General features: G+C 65.3%; 8 protein-coding genes across 8 annotated transcripts in view; 5 read left to right on the top strand and 3 right to left on the bottom strand.

Moving 5' to 3' along the window:
* Positions 1-259: 259 nt before the first annotated feature.
* EMIHUDRAFT_246799 (hypothetical protein) lies at positions 260-925 on the bottom strand (the record flags this gene model as incomplete). The annotated part of the gene is made up of 1 exon (XM_005766001.1): positions 260-925. A coding segment is annotated over one exon (666 nt), but the record flags the coding sequence as incomplete, so codon positions are not given.
* Positions 926-1211: 286 nt separating this feature from the next.
* On the top strand, positions 1212-2367 carry Rab5b-2 (Rab5b, rab family GTPase). The gene is made up of 2 exons (XM_005766000.1): positions 1212-1572; positions 1802-2367. The coding sequence occupies exons 1-2, from the start codon at positions 1276-1278 to the stop codon at positions 2126-2128; spliced, it is 624 nt and encodes a 207-aa protein (XP_005766057.1). The 5' UTR covers positions 1212-1275; the 3' UTR covers positions 2129-2367.
* Positions 2368-4309: 1942 nt separating this feature from the next.
* Positions 4310-5308, top strand: EMIHUDRAFT_119806 (hypothetical protein; the record flags this gene model as incomplete). Its single annotated transcript, XM_005765999.1, has 1 exon — positions 4310-5308. One exon carries the CDS (start codon positions 4310-4312, stop codon positions 5306-5308), a length of 999 nt encoding a protein of 332 aa, XP_005766056.1.
* Positions 5309-7185: 1877 nt separating this feature from the next.
* Positions 7186-8691, bottom strand: EMIHUDRAFT_76516 (hypothetical protein; the record flags this gene model as incomplete). The annotated part of the gene is made up of 1 exon (XM_005765998.1): positions 7186-8691. One exon carries the CDS (start codon positions 8689-8691, stop codon positions 7186-7188), a length of 1506 nt encoding a protein of 501 aa, XP_005766055.1.
* Positions 8692-9891: 1200 nt separating this feature from the next.
* EMIHUDRAFT_470712 (hypothetical protein) lies at positions 9892-10951 on the top strand. Its single transcript, XM_005765997.1, has 2 exons — positions 9892-10425; positions 10511-10951. The coding sequence occupies exons 1-2, from the start codon at positions 9897-9899 to the stop codon at positions 10852-10854; spliced, it is 873 nt and encodes a 290-aa protein (XP_005766054.1). The 5' UTR covers positions 9892-9896; the 3' UTR covers positions 10855-10951.
* A 343-nt stretch (positions 10952-11294) lies between these two features.
* On the top strand, positions 11295-13334 carry EMIHUDRAFT_246792 (hypothetical protein; the record flags this gene model as incomplete). Its single annotated transcript, XM_005765996.1, has 1 exon — positions 11295-13334. The coding sequence occupies one exon, from the start codon at positions 11295-11297 to the stop codon at positions 13332-13334; it is 2040 nt and encodes a 679-aa protein (XP_005766053.1).
* Positions 13335-13847: 513 nt separating this feature from the next.
* Positions 13848-16372, bottom strand: EMIHUDRAFT_445828 (hypothetical protein). Its single transcript, XM_005765995.1, has 7 exons — positions 15743-16372; positions 15412-15675; positions 15223-15287; positions 14747-14990; positions 14650-14676; positions 14397-14501; positions 13848-14270 (listed from the first exon to the last, which is right to left on the bottom strand). Exons 1-7 carry the CDS (start codon positions 16349-16351, stop codon positions 13917-13919), a joined length of 1668 nt encoding a protein of 555 aa, XP_005766052.1. The 5' UTR covers positions 16352-16372; the 3' UTR covers positions 13848-13916.
* A 1948-nt stretch (positions 16373-18320) lies between these two features.
* The window catches only part of EMIHUDRAFT_459530 (hypothetical protein), a gene marked incomplete at its 3' end in the record, with an annotated part of 1819 nt that continues 967 nt past the window's right edge, over positions 18321-19172 (top strand). Inside the window, exons 1-2 of the mRNA XM_005765994.1 lie at positions 18321-18451; positions 18525-19102. Of these exons, the coding sequence (XP_005766051.1) occupies positions 18377-18451; positions 18525-19102 (653 nt within the window). The 5' untranslated portion in view covers positions 18321-18376. The remainder of the gene's footprint in view (positions 18452-18524; positions 19103-19172) is intronic.

Below are 19172 nucleotides of genomic sequence, written 5' to 3'. Positions count from 1 at the left end.
CCTCCGCACGCGCAAACCACTCGCGGAAGAGGGCACCCCCGCCGACCGACGAGGGCGACGCCGCGCCGCCGCCGCCGCCGCGCGCGCGCAGGGCCTCGTACCCCTCCGCCGCCGCGCGCGTCGCCTCCGCCCGCACCGCGCGGCAGAGAAGCGCCTCGCCGCCCGGCAGAGACTGCAGCGCGCCGAGCAGCGGCGAGGGAGGGAAGGAGTGGCGAGCGAGGGCGCGGCAGCGGCCGGGCGCGATCGGCTGCACGCTCACCTCCTCGCCCAGCCGCGGCTCGCTCGCCGACGACCGCGCCACCGTCGGGCCGTCGAAGCTCGCCTCCCCGAGGGCGGCGCCGGCAGACAGGGCGCGCAGCAGCGGGCTGGCGGCGGCGAGCGGCTCGGCGTCGAGTCGGTGCGCCACCACGGCGGCCCAGTCGCACTCGTAGTCGAGCACGGTGCAGACGGACAGCCCCTCCGCAGGGGCCTCGGGCAGCCGACGCCCGTCCGCCGAGAGGGCGTTGCCGCGCCACACCCACAACGCGCCCGCGCGCTCCTCGACGGCGTAGCTCTCGCAGCTGGCCGTCCTGGCGGGCACCTTGCCGCCGGGGATGGTGGGGATGCTCGTGCACCGACCCTCCTCCCCGAACGCCCAGCCGTGGTAGAAGCAGCGCAGCTGGCCCTCCTCGACGTCGCCCATCGAGAGCGGCGCCGACCGGTGCGGGCACACGTCGGCGACGGCGACCGGCGCGCCGAGCCGGTCGCGGTAGAGGACGATGGGCTCGCCAAAGAGGCGGGTGGCGAAGGGACGCTCCGTCCCCAGCTGCTCCGACAGCGCGACCGGGTACCAGCGCGCGGTCATGCCGCTGTGCCCTCGCGGCTCGGCGGCCGCCGCCGCCGAGCCGACCGCGGTCGGGAGAGAGAGCCCGAGCTCCGCCACCATGCACGGCGGTGGCGAGCGCGAGGCGGGCGCGGCGGGCGCGCGCGCCGCCGCCTGGTAGCCGGCAGCCAGCGCGATCACAAAGTGCTCCATTGTGTGTGGGCGAGCGAGCCGGCGCAGGGTGGTGAATTGCTCGGCTCGCTGTTTCATTAACGGTGCCACCAGTACACGCAATCACAGACAGGGACGCGGGATGCTGAAACGAGAGGAGAGAGACACGTGGGTTAGATTTATCTTTTAGATATCTTTCACCGCACACCGGCGCGGACTTTCTTTGTTTCTAGAAGGACTTCGGCGGCAGGCCGCCCCTCCTGTCTCTGTCAACCCCCGCAGCTCCGCGTCCCCCCCCCGCAATGGCAGCGGCCGCCCCGCCGGCCAGCGGTCGCGTCTTCCAGTTCAAGCTCGTGCTGCTCGGCGACAGCGCAGTCGGGAAGAGCTCGCTTGTGCTGCGCTTTGTGCGCGGGCAGTTCTTCGAGTACCAGGAGTCCACCATTGGCGCTGCGTTTCTGACGCAGACGGTCGCGCTCAACGACACGACCGTCAAGTTTGAGATTTGGGACACGGCCGGCCAGGAGCGGTACCACTCGCTCGCGCCCATGTACTACCGGGGCGCTGCTGCAGCAATCGTCGTGTACGACATCACAAACAGGGTGCGCGAGCGCGCGCCCGCTGCACGCGCCCTCGCGAGCGCGCCGCCCCGGCGCCCCCCCGGCCGTACCCCCCTCCAGCCATTCCCGCGCGAGGGCCGGCTCTGCACGCGCCTGCTGCGCGCGTCTGCCGCGCCGCGTGCGCTGCGCGCGCCCTGCGCGCGCGTCTGCCGCGCCGCGGCCGTCCTCCCCTGCGCCCGTCGCGGCCTGAGGAGCGTTCGCTGCCGCGCAGGACACGTTCCAGCGCGGGAAGCAGTGGGTGAAGGAGCTGCAGAGGCAGGGCAACCCAAACATCGTGATTGCGCTTGCGGGCAACAAGTCTGACTTGGCGTCCAAGCGCAAGGTGGAGCCGGAGGAGGCGGAGTCGTATGCGAGCGACAACGGCATCTTCTTCATGGAGACGAGCGCGAAGACGGCGACCAACGTGAACGAGCTCTTTGTCGCGATCGCGCGCAAGCTGCCCAAGAACACGCCACAGCCGCGGCCGGGCGGCTCGGGCATCGTGATTGCGGGGCAGAACGGGCAGGCTGCCGCGGAGGCGAAGAAGGGGTGTTGCTGAGGTAAAGGGGACGCGCGGGTTGCAGCGGTAGGGGCAGGAGCTGTTCGGAGAGAGGCCAGCGTGGAGAGATTGCGTGCCGGGCGAGGTAGGGTGTGCGCCGTCCATCTAGGGCCCACGCGGAGAGTGGATGCGTGCGGCTCGCCCAGCCGCGCACGCCCGACTGCCGACACAGGTAACGCGCGAAGCTATATTTTGCCGTGTGTACTTTCTGTGACCAAATATTAAAATATTTACCACGCACTGACTGACCCACTGAACTCTGTGTAACAGTCCTAACAGGGTGTGTACGCGGCGGACTGGGCGACTGCGCCAGGACTGCGCGCGGGCGCGGTCTCTGCCAGGGGGCACACCGCACACGGCGACGCTGTATACTATTCAAGCCATAATCTGCGGCCAGATAACGAGACGAACGACACCGCGCGCAGCCGGCGGCATCGAGCATCGCCATCGGCGGACGGACCCGGACGGGGCGCCGCGCCATCCCGATCCGCCATCTCGCGCGAGAGATACTCGCGCGCATGCTCGCGCGATATGTGCCGCACGACACCCACACACGGTACGACGTAGCGCCCTGCGACGTAGTTAATATCCAGAGAGGGAGATAACGAGTGGAGACCTATGTCATCGCGTGACCATGCGGCACCGCTGAGCGCGCCGTGCCGGGCTGTCAATCGCATACAGCTGCGCGTTTCGCAGCGTGTGCATGTATTGCAGCGTCCGCTCATCCGCCCAAGGTGCGCTCTCGAGGTCATCGCCCGCTGCCTCGTACACGCGCCGCATATTCTCGCGCAGCGAATCCGCCGACAGCAGCCCGCCGAGCTGCTCTGCAGTACCAACCCACCAGTCGGGCTCGGCGGCGAGGAGGCCGTCGGCGGCGCACGCCTCGTAGTGGCGGTCCTCCAGCCAATCGGCCACGAGGAGATTCTGGCGGAGCGTCACGTCGAGAAGCACGTCCGCATCGGAGACCGCCGAGGGCCCCGCCGGTCGAAAGACCAGAAAGGTGTGCACGGTGCCCGCCTCACACCGCCAGAGCGTGCCCCGCACCCCGCCCACGGCAATGTCGGCCCAATACCTCCCGAGCGGGCCGGGCAGCCTACCCGCGGCGGAATGCAGTCCCGACATGCCGTCCCGAAATCCGCCATGCGCTGCCTCGCGAGCGAGTTTCCGCGCCCTTTGCTTCTCGTCGTCGGTAGCCTGAGCCGGTGGCTGGAGAAACCACGCCGCCATGAGCCCGTAGAATCTGCCGACGCCCTTTGTCGCGTTGACTTCTGCCATGCTGGAATCGAATCCGAAGCGTGCCTCGATCAGAGCGGCGGCGAGAGCCGAGTAGTAGGTGCAGCAGCGGGCGCGGAGGTGCGCTCCAGCCGCAGAAGAGAAGCATGGATCCCGCGAGCCCAACGCCAATTCGTGTGCGTGCACTGCTCGTATCCCCGTCTCGACCTCGCTCGCGACCAAGTCGGACAGAGTCGCGACGACGTGATCGAGCGCGGTTTGATCGAGCGGCCGAGCGAGAGCAGTGTAGAGCGTCAGCAGCGCCTGTGCCGCCACGCTTCTCATTCTCTCTCCGCTCGGCCCACGCCGCTCTAGCTCATGTCGCCGAAGTTTTTCTTTCTCTGTCCTTTTCGGAATAGAGGACAATCAATCCCTCACTCGAGTAGAAGGAGAGGTTTCCCCCCTCCCATTGATTGCTTGCGCTGCAGCTTCACATCTCGGCGGCTAGCTCGGCGGCGGAAGTGAGTGTTCCCCTCTAGCAGCGGCGGCGCCACCAAGCACGAGAGAAGAGAAAGTCCTCCTTATCAGCTGGTCGCTTCGCTCTCGCTCGCCTTGTCCGGCGCCGCCGCGCGGCCGGCCACGGCTGCGCCCGGCCTCGTCTCCACGGTCTCAGACGGCCTCATGGCGCCTACTGACGCCGACGAGACGGAGCGCGTCGGATTCGTGCTGCACAAACTTTCAATCTCGCCGACGCTTTATGAGGCACCGAATCGACCAGAGCCAGCAGCAGAGCACTCCTCGCCTGGCTCGGTCGGGTCAGCGCCCGACTGCGATCGACTGGCCTCCAGTTCGAACCCAGGTGGGCCTGCTGCCGGCCGCGATGGCTCGCCAGAGCTGCCGGGCTTGCCCAGCCTCGCTGGCGCCTTTGGCGAGGCTGGGGTGGCTGCTGGGCATGACGACATCGCAGCAATGACCTCCACGCTGCGGAACATCCGACTGGGGCTCGCACAGGAAGCCGCAGCGACCCGCGTTCAGCGGGCGATGCGCGCGTTCCTGCTGCGCAAGGGCACCATCATCATCACGATCCTCATCACCAAGATACAGGCCGCTGCGCGCGGCCTCAACACTCGCACTTCTCTGAACAACTTCTTCAAGGCCTGCCCGCCCAGCGGGCGCACCGCCGACCTCTTCCTCAGCCGCGTCTACGGTGGCCACGAGGGCGGGCGGCGGCGCGGCGGCGGCTACGTCGTCGATTTCATCTACTGTTTGCGCTCGACCCGTCTTCCTCTCTCTCTTCCGGAAGCGCTGGCCCGATTCCCTCTCGAATTATACAACCCTCACGACACAGTGCGCGACTGCCACGGAACCAACGGGTTCTGCAACCAACACGAGGTCAACGGAGAGCAGCTGAGCCTGCCTCCGCCCTCGTCCCCCTTCACCTCCGGTGAGTCGCCCTGCCCCAGTCGTCCAGAGCACGACCTCTGGCGAGTCAGCCGGTCACTTGATGACGACCTGAAGAGCAAGAAGAAGACAAGGCAAAACGACAAGAAGCGCGCCAAGGCCAAAGCAGCGGCTATCGCCGCTGCAGCGGCCGAGGAGGCTGCTGCAAAGGCGGCTGCTCAGGCGGCCGCTCAGGCCGCTCAGGCGGCCGCTCTCGGACGGTACAGGTTGGTCAACGCTTGGTTCTACCCCCGCGGCGACTGGTACACCTTCTACTGGGATGGCAGCTCGGCCGACAAGGTCGCAAGGCGCGCTACCTACCCGACGCTCGAGCACGACGACCACGACCCCGGCCCCCTCGCAGAGCGCATCAGGCGCGACAAGCGCGAGGCGTCCCACCGCTCCTCCGACGACTCCTCCTCCGACCGCGACTCGTGCGGCACCGGCTCCACTAGCGAGGCGAATGACATATTCGACGCCCTCGAAGACCATCTCGGCTACGGTTCCGACTCCGGCTCCGGCTGGTAGTCGACAAGCTGCCGAGCGCAAATCACTCTGTGTGACACATTTCTTGTTGGCTTCTAAAAATCTCTCTCGAGAGAAGAAGTCGTGCTTTCTTGTTGGTTAATAAAAATCTCTCTCTCTCTCCAAGCACGAGCTTGAACTGCGAAGATGACGCGACCGCTGGAAACGGGGCGGCCGCTGCCATTGCCGGGGGACGCGGAGCTGCGGGGGTTGACAGAGACAGGAGGGGCGGCCTGCCGCCGAAGTCCTTCTAGAAACAAAGAAAGTCCAGGCCGGTGTGCGGTGAAAGATATCTAAAAGATAAATCTAACACACGTGTCTCTCTCCTCTCGTTTCAGCATCCCGCGTCCCTGTCTGTGATTGCGTGTACTGATGGCACCGTTAATGAAACAGCGAGCCGAGCAATTCACCACCCTGCGCCGGCTCGCTCGCCCACACACAATGGAGCACTTTGTGATCGCGCTGGCTGCCGGCTACCAGGCGGCGGCGCGCGCGCCCGCCGCGCCCGCCTCGCGCTCGCCACCGCCGTGCATATGACGGAGCCCACATGATGACGAGCGGTCAAGAGCTCAAGACCCGTCCAGTGTATCTAGATAGTTGCATCTAATCCCGGACATTTCAGAACCGAGAGTAAGCGCGGAGTGGAAAGCCCGTCGCCGCGTAGTATCATGCGCGCCGCGTCCGCCGCGCCTCCTCGGCGTGAGATCGTTACGTTGCTGCTCGCGGCTACTGCGCTCGCTCGCGGAGAGCTGCCCTGGCCGCCGGTGTGGGCCAGCGGTGGAGCCTGCGACCTTGGGCTGACGTATCGTCTCTCGTCTCGAGCGAGTGTGGAGGAGGGCCTCAGCCGGTACACGGTATTTGTGAAGGTGGTTGACTGGCGACCCTCGGCGCGCGTCGCAATGGACTTTGGCGGCGAGGTGCTGGCGCCCACCAACAAGCAGCGCTGCAGCCTTGCCGCTCAGGAGCCGTCCGACCTGTCGCTGGGAAGGCTGGTGCTCGTGCTGGAGGGAGGCAGCAAGCAGCAGTTCCAGTTCGACATCGAGACGCATCACAAACTTAGCAGGCAGGGCGGTGCGGGCGAGATCCTTATGGCGTGCCCTGCGCTGCTGCCGCCCGCCCCACCGCCGATGCCGGAAGGCCAAGGTGATGAACGCGCCACGATATTCGGCGGGGCCGAGGCCTACCTCGAGCAGCTACCTCAAGGGGCTGTTGTCACGCTGGGGGTGCTTGTGGCGCTGAGTGGCACAGCCATGGCCCTCTTTCTCGTTCTGCGCATTCTACGGGCGCGCAGTCGCTTCAGGCGGTTTGACCTGGACGCCAGCGGCGGTCCACGCACGACGACATTGGGCGGCGGCCAGAGGACGTGCGTCCCGCTCGCTCGGGCGACCTCCGACGACGTGCTGCGCGCAACCACACAAGCGAGTCCGGGCGGGGCAAAAGCTGCCGCGAGCAAGTATCGCACGCCGCGATTCGCTGAGATCGACGAGGCGGAGGCGTTGCGCGCAGCCATCGAGATGAGGCAGATGAGCCGGTCTGCGAGGGCTCACCGGGAAGCGGCCATACCCGGCGTCGCGGATACGATGGACTGAGTTTGATGTTGTCTCCGTATAGACGCAGCAAAAATGCGAGCAAGCCGCGCAGAAGGCAACCTTTTGAAGCGAGCCATTGTGCGCGCGCGGCGCCCCGCCCCACTGACTAGTCGATATCTAGAAAAACACACACCCCAATAAAAAGCAAAAAAACTCTCCGCGCGCGCGCAGCACACACACACACACACGTGCTAGCACACGTGTGCGACACGAATTTATGAGGACACACACTTCAACACGACGCCCACGCCCAACACCGTACAAGTCTCAGTGCAAACCCCCCAGAGTTGCCTAGTCTGGTTGCATCACCATGGCTACGCCCGCCAGGATCCACTTGTGTGCGGGGACGGTGGTGCGCAGCGGTGCGGCAAAGACGAAGGTTGGCCCATGGATCGTGGTCATGAAAATTGGGCACTGGTAGACTCCCTCCGTCTTGAGCTGATCGACGGTGACGGCGATGACGTGAATCATCGGCATCACTGGGTGGAGCTCCTTGGGGAATGACTCCGCGATGCAGTTGCTCGCGATGTCCCACCTGGCGCCCTCCATGAAGAGGCCATGGATGTTGGTACCGCGCTCGGGCTGTACCTCTACTGTGCTGATGTCGAGCACGTCCGTCACCTCGGCCTGCACGCGCATCTCATCGAGAGAGTACCCCTCCTTGCGCGCCGTGACTTGCATGCACGCCGTGACGTAGCCCATCGGGTTGAACGTCCCCGAGATCCAAACCGAAGGTGGACACTCCTCCAGCGGCTTGGTCGGCGCCGACCAGTCCTCCAGCTGCTTCCATCGAAGCTGCAGGTCGTCGTACCAGGCGCTGAGGGTCTTCCGGTTGTATGTACCGGTCGGTCCAATCTGGCCGCAGATCTTGAGCCACGCGGGCGGGACCTGGTTCAGGTACAGCGAATTTATGAGCGCATCCATCGCGTCGGAGATGTTGAGCGCGCCCGAGAGGCCGAGCGAGAGCTCCGTCAGCTGCGACTTCATTGTGTTGAGGACGAGGTTCATGCGCTCGAGCTCCTGCAGAAGGAAGACGAGGTACGGATCGCCCTTGTTCTTGATACGCAACTTGATCTCAACCATGTTGAACTCTTCCCGCAGCAGCTCCTCAATGCCTTCCAGCACCGACTTGACCTTCTCCTCCTTGCCCCCGCCGCCGCCGCCGCCGCCGCCGCCGCCCGAGACGGAGAGGATGGTGAAAAAGAGGTTGTTGCAGAGAGAGATTAGGAGAGAGATCTCGGCGTTCGGGTGCATGCCAAAGAGGATGGGCGACTCGGGCGGCGAGGCCACCTCAATGTACTGCCGGTAGTCCTCGAAGCTTCCCTCGAGCAGCGGCGCAAAGCCGGGCGCCAGCTGGAAGCGCGACTTTTCGTCGGTGAGGTCGGGGTTGAGGAGCACCTCGAGGTACGTGTTGGTGACTCGCCGGTCCCACGGGTCGGTGATGTGTCCACCGTACATAATCTCGCCCGCGATGTAGCGCACATCCTGCCACGGCGTCTGCTCGTTGGCCTCGAGGTAGTTTTGCAGCACGGCGGCGCACACAGTAAGGTCACCGTTGTTGTACGGATACTGGCGCGAAAAGCCCATGAACCCGAACTTGCGACGGCCAAGACAGAGTGCGTGGAAGAAGCACAGGCCGAGCAGCATCGGGCGGTGGAAGACCGGCTTGGTCGACTTCTCAAATGTCTCTTGCGAAAAGAGCGACAACGCCGAGCGGAGGTTCGACTTGATGTCCGTCGGCGGCTCGTTGGCAACCTTGATGGACGACTGCATGATACCCTCGGGCACGGTCTGCATGTCGGGCAGCGGTGGAGGCTCGGCCGAGAGGAAGCAGCGGAAATTCTTGTGTCCCACCTCACGTCGTCCACAAAGTTGTGCAGCTCGAGATCGAGCATGTCGCTCAGCTTGAAGTTCGGGTTGTGGATGTCGATCGTCTTTGACGTGATCGACATGAGCTTCTCCCAGTGGCGGTCGCGCATGGACGGCGACTTGAGGTCGGCGATGCACGGGACGGTCATCGCAAAGTTCTTGACAAGCATGTCCACGCCCCGGTACGCGTTCCAGTCCCGTACGGTCTTGTCGAGACCGCGCACCATCTTGGTGAAGGTCTTGGTCTCGTCCTCCATCTCGCCCACGCTGACGTCGGTCCACAGCACCTGCCTCCACTCGTCGAGCTGCGACTGGACGATGCACTGCAGGTCCCACACGCCCTTGATTCTGATGCGCTCGTCCTGCATCTTGGCCATGGTCTCCCTGGCCGCTTGCACCTTGTCCCCAAACTCGAACAGCTCCGCTAGGTCGGACATCTTGTGGCTCTCGCGCTCGAGGTCGGCCATGTGCGACGCAACGGCGTTGAGCTGCGAGTAGGCGGCGTCGAACGAGAGCTCGCTGGAGAAAACATCGCCCTCGAGGAACGCCTCGCGCTCGCCGGCGATCTTCTCCTCAAACTCTTGCAGCGTCGCGATCACGCGCATCGCCTCGGCGTCCTGCAGCGGCCGCACCGCCTTGCGCACCTGCGGCGCGGTCTTCTTGACGGCGCTCAGCACCTCAACGACGGCATCCAGCTTCCGCTGCAGCGCCTCGGTCTGAGCCGCCCCCTGCGTGCCCATGTAGGCATGGGGAGGGGGGGGTCCACTCTGAAGACTGCCGACCGCGGGGGGGTTTTGTCCCACAGGGTTTTACCCTCCGCGTGAGGATCGGCGCGGCGAGGGGGTAGGTTCGAATTCGCCGCGCAACATTTCACCCCCACAGGACCCCGCCCACCCCCCCTCATGGTCCCACCTAGTACCCCAATGAGCCTTCGCACCCCCTCCTTGCGCAGTGTCCCCCACTATGTGTCGCCGTTATCGGGGCACGCTATCCTGTGTAGTCAGGGCAAGTGGGGGCGGGGGGCACTCCCATCTCTCCTGTGTACGGGTGGTGACTGTCTCTAGTCTCGGAGGGGGGCTTGAAGCTAAGAATATTTTATTTTTCAACGAAGTGCGTTATTTTGCGAGGTGTCGATGCTCTTCGCAGTCGCACTCACAACAGCGTTGGCGCTCCACGCGTCTCCGCGCCTGCTGTCCCCGCGCGCTCATGCTGCCTGTGCGCGGAGTACTGTCTGCGTCGCGCAAGCCACGGAAGCGCAGGACGCATTGATCGCCAAGCTGCGGGCCGCGCCGCTCGACGGGCTCACGGCAATAGTGGCAAACGACATGAAGGCCATTGACCAGCGCTTTTTCCTGCGGCTGGCCGAGCTGGCAGACGCGGCCGACGATGAGGCGGATCGCGATTCGATCGCGGAGCTCGCGAGCAGTGTCGCCAGCTCCGTCGAGACGCTGCTCCGGCTCGCGGATGAGAAGATTCAGGATGACGGCTCAAAAGCGCAGGCGATCCTCCAGATCGCCGCGTCCGAGAGCGGCGAGTTCGAGGTGCCGATCCCAGCGGAGCGGGCGGCGGCCGTGCGGGCCGCCATCCGCGAGCGCGGCGGCTCGCTGGACGACGGATTTGTCGCGACCATCAAGGCGTACATGTCAAAGGCGGACAAGGACGGTGCGCGCGGCCCCCCCGCGCGGCGACTGCCGCAGCCCCGCTGCCGGCTCTCCTCGCCTGAGGTCCGTCGCGCACTCCGCCGCAGGCATGGAGGGGCTCGTCGAGATGCTGCGCGAGGTGCTGCAGCTCTTCGCGGCCGAGCGGCTGCTTGCGCTGGTCGAGCCGAGGCTGGAGGATGGCTCGGGGCTCGCGGCTGCGCTGCGCGCCGTGCTCGCCGCGAAGCCGGACGAGTGGGAGGAGACTCTGCGCGGGCAGGTTGCCACGGCCGAGCCCGTGTGCGGGCCGCTCGAGCTGCAGTCGGCGCTGCAGGACCAGATGGGTGAGGTTGTGCTGGGCATGCCGTCGGGGTCGGCGCTGCAGGCCCTGCTGGCCGAGTACCTCAACGAGCTGCTCGAGCGGACGCGAGTCATCGTCGCCGAGCTCGCCTAGACGACCGTCGGTGTGCGGTGTGGCAACGCGCCCGGGCGTGCTCGTCGCTCGGAGGCGTGAGAAGCACTTTTTCAGTTAGAGCTCGTTTAGCGTGAACCACGTCCGTCGCGCACCACATCGCGCACACCCACGGGCCACGGCGGACAGTAGCGAAGGACAAACACTCAGAGCCGACGGGCAGATTTCCAGGAAAAGGTCCATTCATTCACAGACACAGTCCGTCCGTCAGTCCCATGACGCTTTGAGTTTGACTATTGTCTATTGAGAAAAAAATAGCTGGCAATGGCTTGGAGGGGTTGCGGTGCGTCACAGACCTTGTTATTGAGAAGAAAACACGTCGCTTACCTATTCACAGCCAGTGTTTGCCTTCATCGACGGTTTCGCTCCGCTCAGTTGTTGGCAGCATCCGTGCTTCCGTCACCGATTGACCTCTCGCTGATATGCCGCATGTCGTTGGCTGGGGGCGTGCGGTGCGGGGCCAGCTTGGTCTCGACGACGAGTATCGAGGCAGCCATGCGGTCCCGCCGTCCCTCGCATTCCGAAAGCTATCAGAAGAGAACACTGTCGTCATGGTTGCTTGCGGCGCCGACTTCACCATCCTACTGCTCAAGTCTGGAGACGTCTTTGCCAGCGGCTGCAACCTCGCCGGCCAGCTGGGCAACTCTGCGGTGGGTGCATTTAGTGCCAAGCCGGTGCCCGCACTGGCGGGAAGGGATGCCCTCAAAGTGGCGTGCGGAGCACAACACGCGAGTGCCGTCACGCACACTGGAGAAGCATTCCTGTGGGGGCTGAATGACTCTGGTCAACTCGGTCTTGGACACCGCAAGCCGTGCCCGCAGCCGGTGTCGTTACCGCCTCCAAACCTGTTGAAGACGTGCGATAGCTTCCCCCAGAGCGAAAACCGGCCGATGCTTCCCATGCTGACGAGATCGAAGAGCTCCATGCGCTTCAGCCTCGGGGATGAGGCATCGGGCATTGACGGGGCGTGTGTGATCGAGGACGCCGACGTCCTCCGCCGCAAGGTCCTCCATGCGCGCGGCAGTTGGGCGGAGTTTGTCGCCGGCGTGGAGGACCGCACGTGGGGCTGGCGAGAGATTGCCTGCGGCGCACAGCACACCGTCGCCACTTTCCGCTCCCACGACCAACGGGAGCTGCACGTGCTGGCATGGGGATCGGGTGCTGCCGGCTGCCTCGGCCACGGCGACCACGTCGACTCAAGCTCCCCCGTCGAGATCGACGAGGTGACGCGGCAGCAGCTCGACGTCATCCAGGTGTCCGCCGGCGCCAACCACAGCGCGCTCATGTGCCGCAACTCGGAGGTATGGACGTGGGGCTACTGCGCAGACAATCGGCTCGGTCTAACAACCTCGAGCGTCGCCGCGAGCCAGGCTCAGCTCCGCAGGTTGTCTCTCCGACTGGCCCGAGGAGCGCCGCTCAGCTACTCTGACCTAGACGTCGTGGCCAAGCTGCGACCAGAAAAGGAGAAGGAGCAGGCTTGGGCGGGGGTGCTGACCCTTCTACGCTCTGGCGACGCGCTCTGCAGCCACGACCAGGCGATGCTTTACGCGCGGGTCGAGGAGGCCCTCCTGGAGAAGGAAGTCTGTCTCGCGCCGGGCCAATTCCGTTCGTCGGTCCCGCGCCGGGTTGCCGCGCTGCTCGGTGCGCCCATTGTGCAGGTAAGCTGCGGGAGTGCGCACACTGTCGCCGTCGCTGCCAACGGCGAGGTCTGGGGCTGGGGTTCGTCTTGCTTCGGCCAGCTGGGGCGGCAGCGGAAGAGCCTCGAGCCCCAGGTCATCCCTGCTCTCTCGCACCGTGATGCGATTGAGGCGGCGTGTGGAGCGCATCACACCGCAGTCGTGACGCGAACCGGCGCCGTCTTGACCATTGGTATGAACCTCGAGATCCAGTGCGGCTCCGAGGGCTCTCTAGGTCAGTCGAAGAGGAAGTCGCCGTCACGGTTGCGTGCCTTCGTCGACAAAGTCCACGGCTGCACGAGCGTTGCGTGCGGCGATGCGCACACAGTTGTGCTCTCGTCGTCGCAAGAAGGGCCCCGCGCGGCGGCGCAAGAAGATAACGGCGAGGCAGATGCGCTCCTGCTCCCCCCGGGAGTTCAGCTGGTGCCACCGACGGGATTGGGCAAGCCGCCACGGCTGCGCTACTCGCGGTCCCTGCCGACATTGGTGACTCGCTCTCGTGAGATGGAGTCTCTGAGCAAGGGGCCAGAGACCCCTCAGAGCATGACAAGGGTCCGCCCATCTGTAGCCGCTCTGCGCGGCCGCGCCGACCCCGTCACAGGAGGGCCCGATGCGTCCTTTGCCGGTTCCATCTCGTCTTGGCAAGATTCCGGCCGGAGCGAGGCCTCGACGAGCGAGACGGCGAGCACCCTTGAGTGGACGCAGCTGGACAGGCTCGGGCTGCAAAACAGCAACGTCTACCTCTCGCCCGAACTCAAGCGGCGACACAGCTTTGTTCTTCTCTGACTTGCTCCCTGCTCGGTGGCCTGGCCTCGATGAGGGGCGCAAAACGGGTCATTTACATACCGCGCGAAGCCCGGCCCTAGCGCCCATCCCCTAGCCCCACCATCCACCCCTAGCGCCCTTGGCGCGAGTCCTCTAGGTCTTTCCCCACAATTGGTTTTGTTTCTTTTCGTACAGGTTGGTGCGTACTCCACCAATAGCAGATTCAAATTGGGAATTTTGGTGTGACGTGTGACGTCTTCTGAGCACTGAGACGTCTCGCTGTGTGTGTCTCGTGGGGAGTGCGGTGTCTCTGACACTCGCGCGGGTCGCGCGGGCGGCGCCCGGGGGGCGCATATGCGCCGCGGCGGCGGCGGCGGCCGGCGCGGCTCTTCCCTGCGCTCTTTTTGTCTTTTCCTGATTTCTCGTCCTCTCCCCGCAAGAGCCGCACGGAATCACGTGTCGGGCTTGTCGGCCGCACAGAGAGAGACGCGCGCGAGAACTCTGAGAATTTGGCGCTACCCCCTGCCTCGCCTAGTAAAGATTCTACTAGATCTTTCGAGATTGGATGCCTGCTGGACAAATGGTACATGGCGACACAGGCCACTAATAAAACGGGAACCCGCTGTCACTCGCTAAGTACGGTCGCGGCACCTCGGGCGGGGCCTCGACAGGCGCCTCTATGCCTGAGCGGTTGGCGCCGCTGCCGATGGCTGCCGGGGTCGCGGCCTCCTCTACTTTTGCGCTCTCGTTGAAGATTTCGCGCTGGATCTGCGCCACCCAATCGCTGCTCGCGCCGAACGCCTTGCCCACCGCCTGGTCGACGCGCGCCCACGTCGCGGAGAGGGAGGCGCTGCTGCTCGCGGCAGCGCCGGCCGCCGACGCCGCGGTCGCGTTCCATCCCGCCCCGACTGACGTGCTGGTGGATGCGAACCATGACTCGAGCGAGGAGGCGGTGGCCTGCGGCGAGGCACGAGGGGTGTGGCGCGGGCAGCACCTCTCTAGCGCCCGTTCCTTGCCGGTGATGGGCGTTTGTGGTCGGGCAAGCTGGAGGCGGGCGGGTGGGCGGGCGGAGGGGCGGCGCGCCTCGAGCGCTGCAGAAGCGGACCTCGCCACTCGCTCGAGCTTCATCGCCTGCACTTGCGAGTCCATCTTCTCGAACAAGCGGCCCGTGCGGTACACAAAGACGGCCTGAGGCGGAGCAGCGGAGAGCGGAGTGGAGAGTGGCGCCTCGCGGGAAATGGGAGGCAGAGGCGGGAGGCGGGAGGCGCGGGAGGCGCGGGAGGCTCGGGAGGCTCGGGAGGCTCGGGGGGAGTCTCGCGGCCGGTGCGCCGCGCGCCTGGCGCCACTTTTCGAGGATGCCCACCTACAGCCACGCACCTCCCCGCACCGTCACACGCGGCTCTCTCCCGCCTCCGCCATAAGAAGTCACAGGCCTTGTCGAGGATCCAATCCCAGACGGTGAGGGCGAAGGCGGCGGCGAGGCGAGACAGGGCGCCGAGCTGGTTCGCGAGGGTGGTCGAGTAGGCGAGCAAACACCCTCCGACGATCGCGCGCGCTGCGGCGGCGGCGGTGGCCGCGCCCGCACCGCCGAGGCCGGAGAGGGCGTAGTGCAGCGCCAGGCCGGCGGCGGAGCCGAGCGCGAAGGAGGCGCCGAGCAAGCGGCGCGAGGCGAGCTGCCTGCGGAGCGGGTGCCGTGGGCGCGTGTCGCTGGGGCGTGTCGCCGGGGCGTGTTGTGGGCCTGTGTGGTGCGGGTGGTGGAGTGTCGGGGCGTGTCGTGGGCGTGTCGTGGGCGTGTCGTGGGCGTGTCGTGGACGTGTCGTGGACGTGTCGTGGCGTGTCGTGGGCGTGTCGTGGGCGTGTCGTGGACGTGTCGTGGGACGAGTGCTCTGGCGATGAGGCGATGCTGCACCTGCTCGCGAGTGCGAGCGACGAGTTGAGAGCACCCAGCGTCGAGGTGATTGCGCGGTCGATCACCTGTTGGGTGGACTTCATCGCTAACTCTCAACTCTCACTGCCAGTGTCGAGTTGCCTGCCGCGGGTCTAGGAAGTGTCTAGGACGTGTCGAGGACGTGTCTAGGAGGTGTCTAGGAGGTGTCACCTCGCCCGGCTGGGTGCGCCGCAGCCGCTCGCGCTGCCGAACGAGCAGGTCGCGCGAGTGGAGGATCGAGGCGAGCCGCGCGGGCGTCACGCGGCCAGCGGCTGGCGGGGCGACGGCGGGAGGCGGTGCGGAGGCGGCGGCAGCAGTCAGCTCCGGCAGCTGGATGCCTTCGGGCAGCTGGATGCCTTCGGGGAGGGTGAGCCCGTCGGGCAGGTCCGGCAGCTGGATCACCGACGAGGCGAGCCTGCCCGCGTCCGACACAACCTGCGGGAAGGCCCCGAGAAGGTCAGGGAAGGGCCCTGCGAACTGGAGCCGGCGCCGGATGCCAAACCTTGTCGATGTCGGAGGCCACCCGGTCCGTGATCTCCTTCGCGGAGACCTTCGCCATCTGCTCGATGTCGGAGGCCACGCGGTCCGTCACCACCTTGGCCGACACCTTTGCCATCTGCTCCGCCGACCAAGTCAGCCGCTCGAAGTCGCCTCTCGTGAGCGAGTCGAGCGCGGAGGTCGAGAGGGACTGGAGCAGCGCCTCCGCCTCAGCGAGCGCTCGGATCATGTCCGCGTCCGCGTCCGCGTCGTCGGCGGAAGCGTCCGCCTCCTGCTCGACGCGCCGCCCCACCAGGCTGCTGCTTGCGGCGATGGTCGCGGCGTCGACCAGGCGCGAACGCAGGCCTGGCAGCGGAGCCGCGCCGCGCAGCCGAGCGGCCGTGTTTGCGAAGTGCGACACGATGCGGCGCGGGATCCGGGCGGAGAGCGAGCCTTGCTCCAGGGCCTCCACGCGCGACTCGAGCGCCTGTACCCGCGCCAGTAGGATGGCGACCTGCTCCGGCGTCAGCATTACCGGCGGCGCGGCGGGCGCCGCGCCCGCGCACATCCGTGGTTTCAGCACGGCTGGTCGCGGCGGGCTCCACAGCGCAAAGACCAGCAGCGCGGGCAGCATAGGAGAGAGTGAACGAGCGAGGGCCGGCGGAGAGGAGGAGGAGGCCGGCCAACAAACCGGGTCGTCTTCAGGAAGGTGTTTCGTTGCTTGGGCGGAGCCCTGCCGAGGTAGGGTAGGTCTGTGCCCTCCCGTCGGGTTTTCCCTCTCTTCACGCCGGAATTTACACGGCAGAAAAAGATTTTTTCCGCGAAATCACGATGTCAACCCCCTCCCCAAGTGGGACAGAGATTTTTAGGGCGGTGGGTCCGTCCACTTACTTCATATAACTCCTTAGCGCTTAGGTTTGGGCTTGTTTGGCCCACATCGTTTGGTTTTCGCCATTTCCCTCCATTTTCGCTTCACTGCGCGGATTGCTGCTGTTACGTCTTCGGTCCGAGTCCCCGCGGGAAGCCCCGCGCATAGGGCAACAACGTCTGTCCCACACACGCACAGACGCGCACATACATCATGCCCGGGCACCCCCCACAGTGTAGTGGTGTGAGCACACAAGTACTAGCAGAGTGCACACCTGCCTTGGCGGGTGGGTCGTAAGAATCAAAGCCCTGGAGGCGTGAGGGAGGGTGTAGAGGATGTAGAGTGTAGAGCGCTGTAGAGCTGTAGAGATGTAGAGCGCTGTAGAGCTGTAGAGCTCTACATCCGCCGCGTGACGAAGCGCCTGCTTTGTAGAGCGATTCAGAGCCGATTTTTGTTTTAGACTTTGCTTTAGAGCCTCTCAACCAAACCGCCTGGAAGCCAGTGACTCAAAGAGCTCGAATCGCACTAATGGGGTGTCTCCGAGCTTGCTGGAGCTCTGATGGACGGGGCCCTGACTATCCCTGACACACAGAGAGTCACTCTGACAGCACACAACACCCTATAACTCTGCGTCATGACCAGCCTGCCATGCGTCGCCGGTGCCGCATTCGTCGCTGTGCTTCTTTAGCGCAGGCGGTGGACTGTCGGCTGCGAGGACGGTCGCATTTGCGTGAGGCGAGGCGAGCATTCAGACGCGTTGCATGCGCCATGCCTCGCGCCAGCGCGTGCGGGAGCTCCGTGGCTGAGCGTTGAGTCCAGGCGAGTTGCGCTGGCCACTATCGCTACACCTAGCCGAGCTGACGCGCCGAGGCGCCGGCCAGTCGCAGCCGTGAGGCATGCCACAGCAGCAGAGGCACCTCCCACCCATTGGGCGGGCAGACAGAAGGCCAGGGCAGCACTGCCACTGGCAAGTGCAACGCGCCTCATGTCGGAGAGGACCGTGCCTCGTTCGCCGCTGATATAGAGTTTGTTGTAGAGATTTCACGTTGTAGAGCGCCTCTACATCGCTCTACAACGCAGGCGCCTCGTCACGCGGCGGATGTAGAGCTCTACAGCTCTACAGCGCTCTACATCTCTACAGCTCTACAGCGCTCTACACTCTACATCCTCTACACCGTCCCTCACTACTCAGTCAAAGCCTCTTGGACTTGGTGTGCCAAACGTGCTCGAGCGCGCCGAAGAGAGACGATCTACGCTCGAGGGAGTTAGCGAAAGTCGCACGGGCAGAGGGGAGCAGACCGAGGCCTCCGGCAGTCCGCACCGCCTCGCGAAAGGGAAGCAATCACAACGATCTCGATCAACTCCAGCCCCAGCTTGGACTTAGGCAGATTTATTTGTTTTGACTTAGGTGCGCGAGCGCCGGCGCGTAGGTCGCGACCGACCGACGCGCAGCGCGGGCACGTCGCGACTGGGGATAGGTCAATGTCCACAGACCCCAATCCGACAAGGCCCGAAGAAGAAACCCTGGGCGAAATTTCAAAAAGAAATCTGCGCCGCGCAGACTCCGCGCAGTGGCTCCGGCGTGTCCGTTTTCTTTGCCCAGTGTTGTCCGGCAACATTCTTCTTTGCGGCTCCGGTGGTGAGCCTGTGTGTGTGCCAGTCCGCGCCAGTCTGCGCCCTTGTCGTGCCAGTGTGCTGTGAGAGAGGCTTGTCGCTTAAGAATTCTTCTTTGTGGCACCTTGTGCTCCGCCGCTGCCGCCGCTGCCACCGACCCGGCACAAGGGCACTGTCATGCACATCACCGTCGTGGGAGGCGGCAACTCGACTCCCATCTTCGCTGCGCTCGCCAAGGACGCCGGCCACGAGGTCGCGACCGCCGCGCCGCGGATGGCTGAGACGCGAGAGCTCAGCCGCTGACGCTTCGATCCCTCGCCGTCAGGTGGCGATCCTCACCCGGCGGCCCGCCGACTGGAACAAGGACGACATCGGCTTTGTCAACGAGGACCTCGACTACTTCCCGCAGGCGGAGCTGCGGGTCGGCATCGACCTCGTGACTGACGACCCGGCGCTCTGCATTCCGCAGACGGACCTGATCTTCATCGCCGGGCTGCCGATCCACCACAACCCGACGGTGCTGGCGCGGATCCGGCCGCACCTGGACATGCAGAAGAAGGTCTTCATCGGCTCGATCTGCGCGTACGGCGGCTTCAACTGGGTGGCGGCGGAGGCGCTCGGGCCAGGCAACTACTCACTCTTTGGCACGCAGCTGATCCCGTGGTGCTGCGGCACGCTCGAGTACGGGCGGACGGGGCTGGTCATCGGGGCGAAGCGGCTGCTGCGGATCGCGACCGAGGACGGACGCGACTCTGACGGCGTCAAGCCCATCCTCGCCAAGATCCTCAAGATGCCCTTCCTCACCGACACCGACTTCATCGCGAGCACGCTCTGGCCCAACAACCCGTCGCTGCACCCGCCCATCCTGTACGGCCTCTTCAAGGACTGGGACGGGAAGAGCCCGTACGACCCGGACAAGGAGCGGCGCCCACACGACCGACGCCGCTCCCACCCGCAACGCGCACGACCGCTC

This window comes from Emiliania huxleyi, assembly GCF_000372725.1.
Source record: "Emiliania huxleyi CCMP1516 unplaced genomic scaffold EMIHUscaffold_529, whole genome shotgun sequence".
Taxonomy (NCBI): domain Eukaryota; phylum Haptophyta; order Isochrysidales; family Noelaerhabdaceae; genus Emiliania; species Emiliania huxleyi.
The sequence above is the reverse complement of the archived record's forward strand: the minus strand, read 5'-3'. Positions and strand labels throughout refer to the sequence as shown.